The 455-nt window shown below is 37.8% G+C and overlaps 1 protein-coding gene across 1 annotated transcript in view; it reads left to right on the top strand.

Moving 5' to 3' along the window:
- The first annotated feature begins 271 nt into the window (after positions 1–271).
- Positions 272–455, top strand: part of LOC113469121 — a 3,314-nt gene continuing 3,130 nt past the window's right edge. Inside the window, exon 1 of the mRNA XM_026826584.1 lies at positions 272–299. Within this exon, the coding sequence (XP_026682385.1) occupies positions 272–299 (28 nt within the window). The remainder of the gene's footprint in view (positions 300–455) is intronic.

The raw sequence follows: 455 nt of genomic DNA, 5'->3' as shown, positions 1-455 counted from the left end.
ACCCTCAACTAGCTGATAGTCATGAGTTCATCACCCTCAACCAGCTGATAGTCATGAGTTCATTACCCTCAACTAGCTAGTTCCTTTTATGTGTTTGTTTTGATGAAAAATCTATAGAAATAGGATGGACTGACCATTGCGGAACTGAAAAATGTCTTTGCAAAGTATAGGTTAAATTTCTGGCCATGTGAATCAGAATAGTGATGAACTGAAAGTTATTCCCCCACCCCAAGAGAAGCGAGGAAGATAATTTCTATTCTCGTTCCTAAACATGAGAGTAAGTGTAGATAAGTTGATAAGTAAGTTGTTGTATTCGTATCTAGCAAAACGTACCTATTCCTCCTCTTTCCTCGACCTAAACAGGTATTGAATTGAACTTACGCTTGTCAGCCTACTAAGCACAAGGTAGCAACCCCCAATTAATTTGCTAATCAATCACTAATGATTCTAATGAA

This window comes from Diaphorina citri, unplaced genomic scaffold (genome assembly GCF_000475195.1).
Source record: "Diaphorina citri unplaced genomic scaffold, Diaci psyllid genome assembly version 1.1 scaffold962, whole genome shotgun sequence".
Classification (NCBI taxonomy): Eukaryota; Metazoa; Arthropoda; class Insecta; order Hemiptera; family Psyllidae; genus Diaphorina; species Diaphorina citri.
Note: the sequence above shows the minus strand (reverse complement) of the source record. Positions and strands in the feature narration are given on the sequence as shown.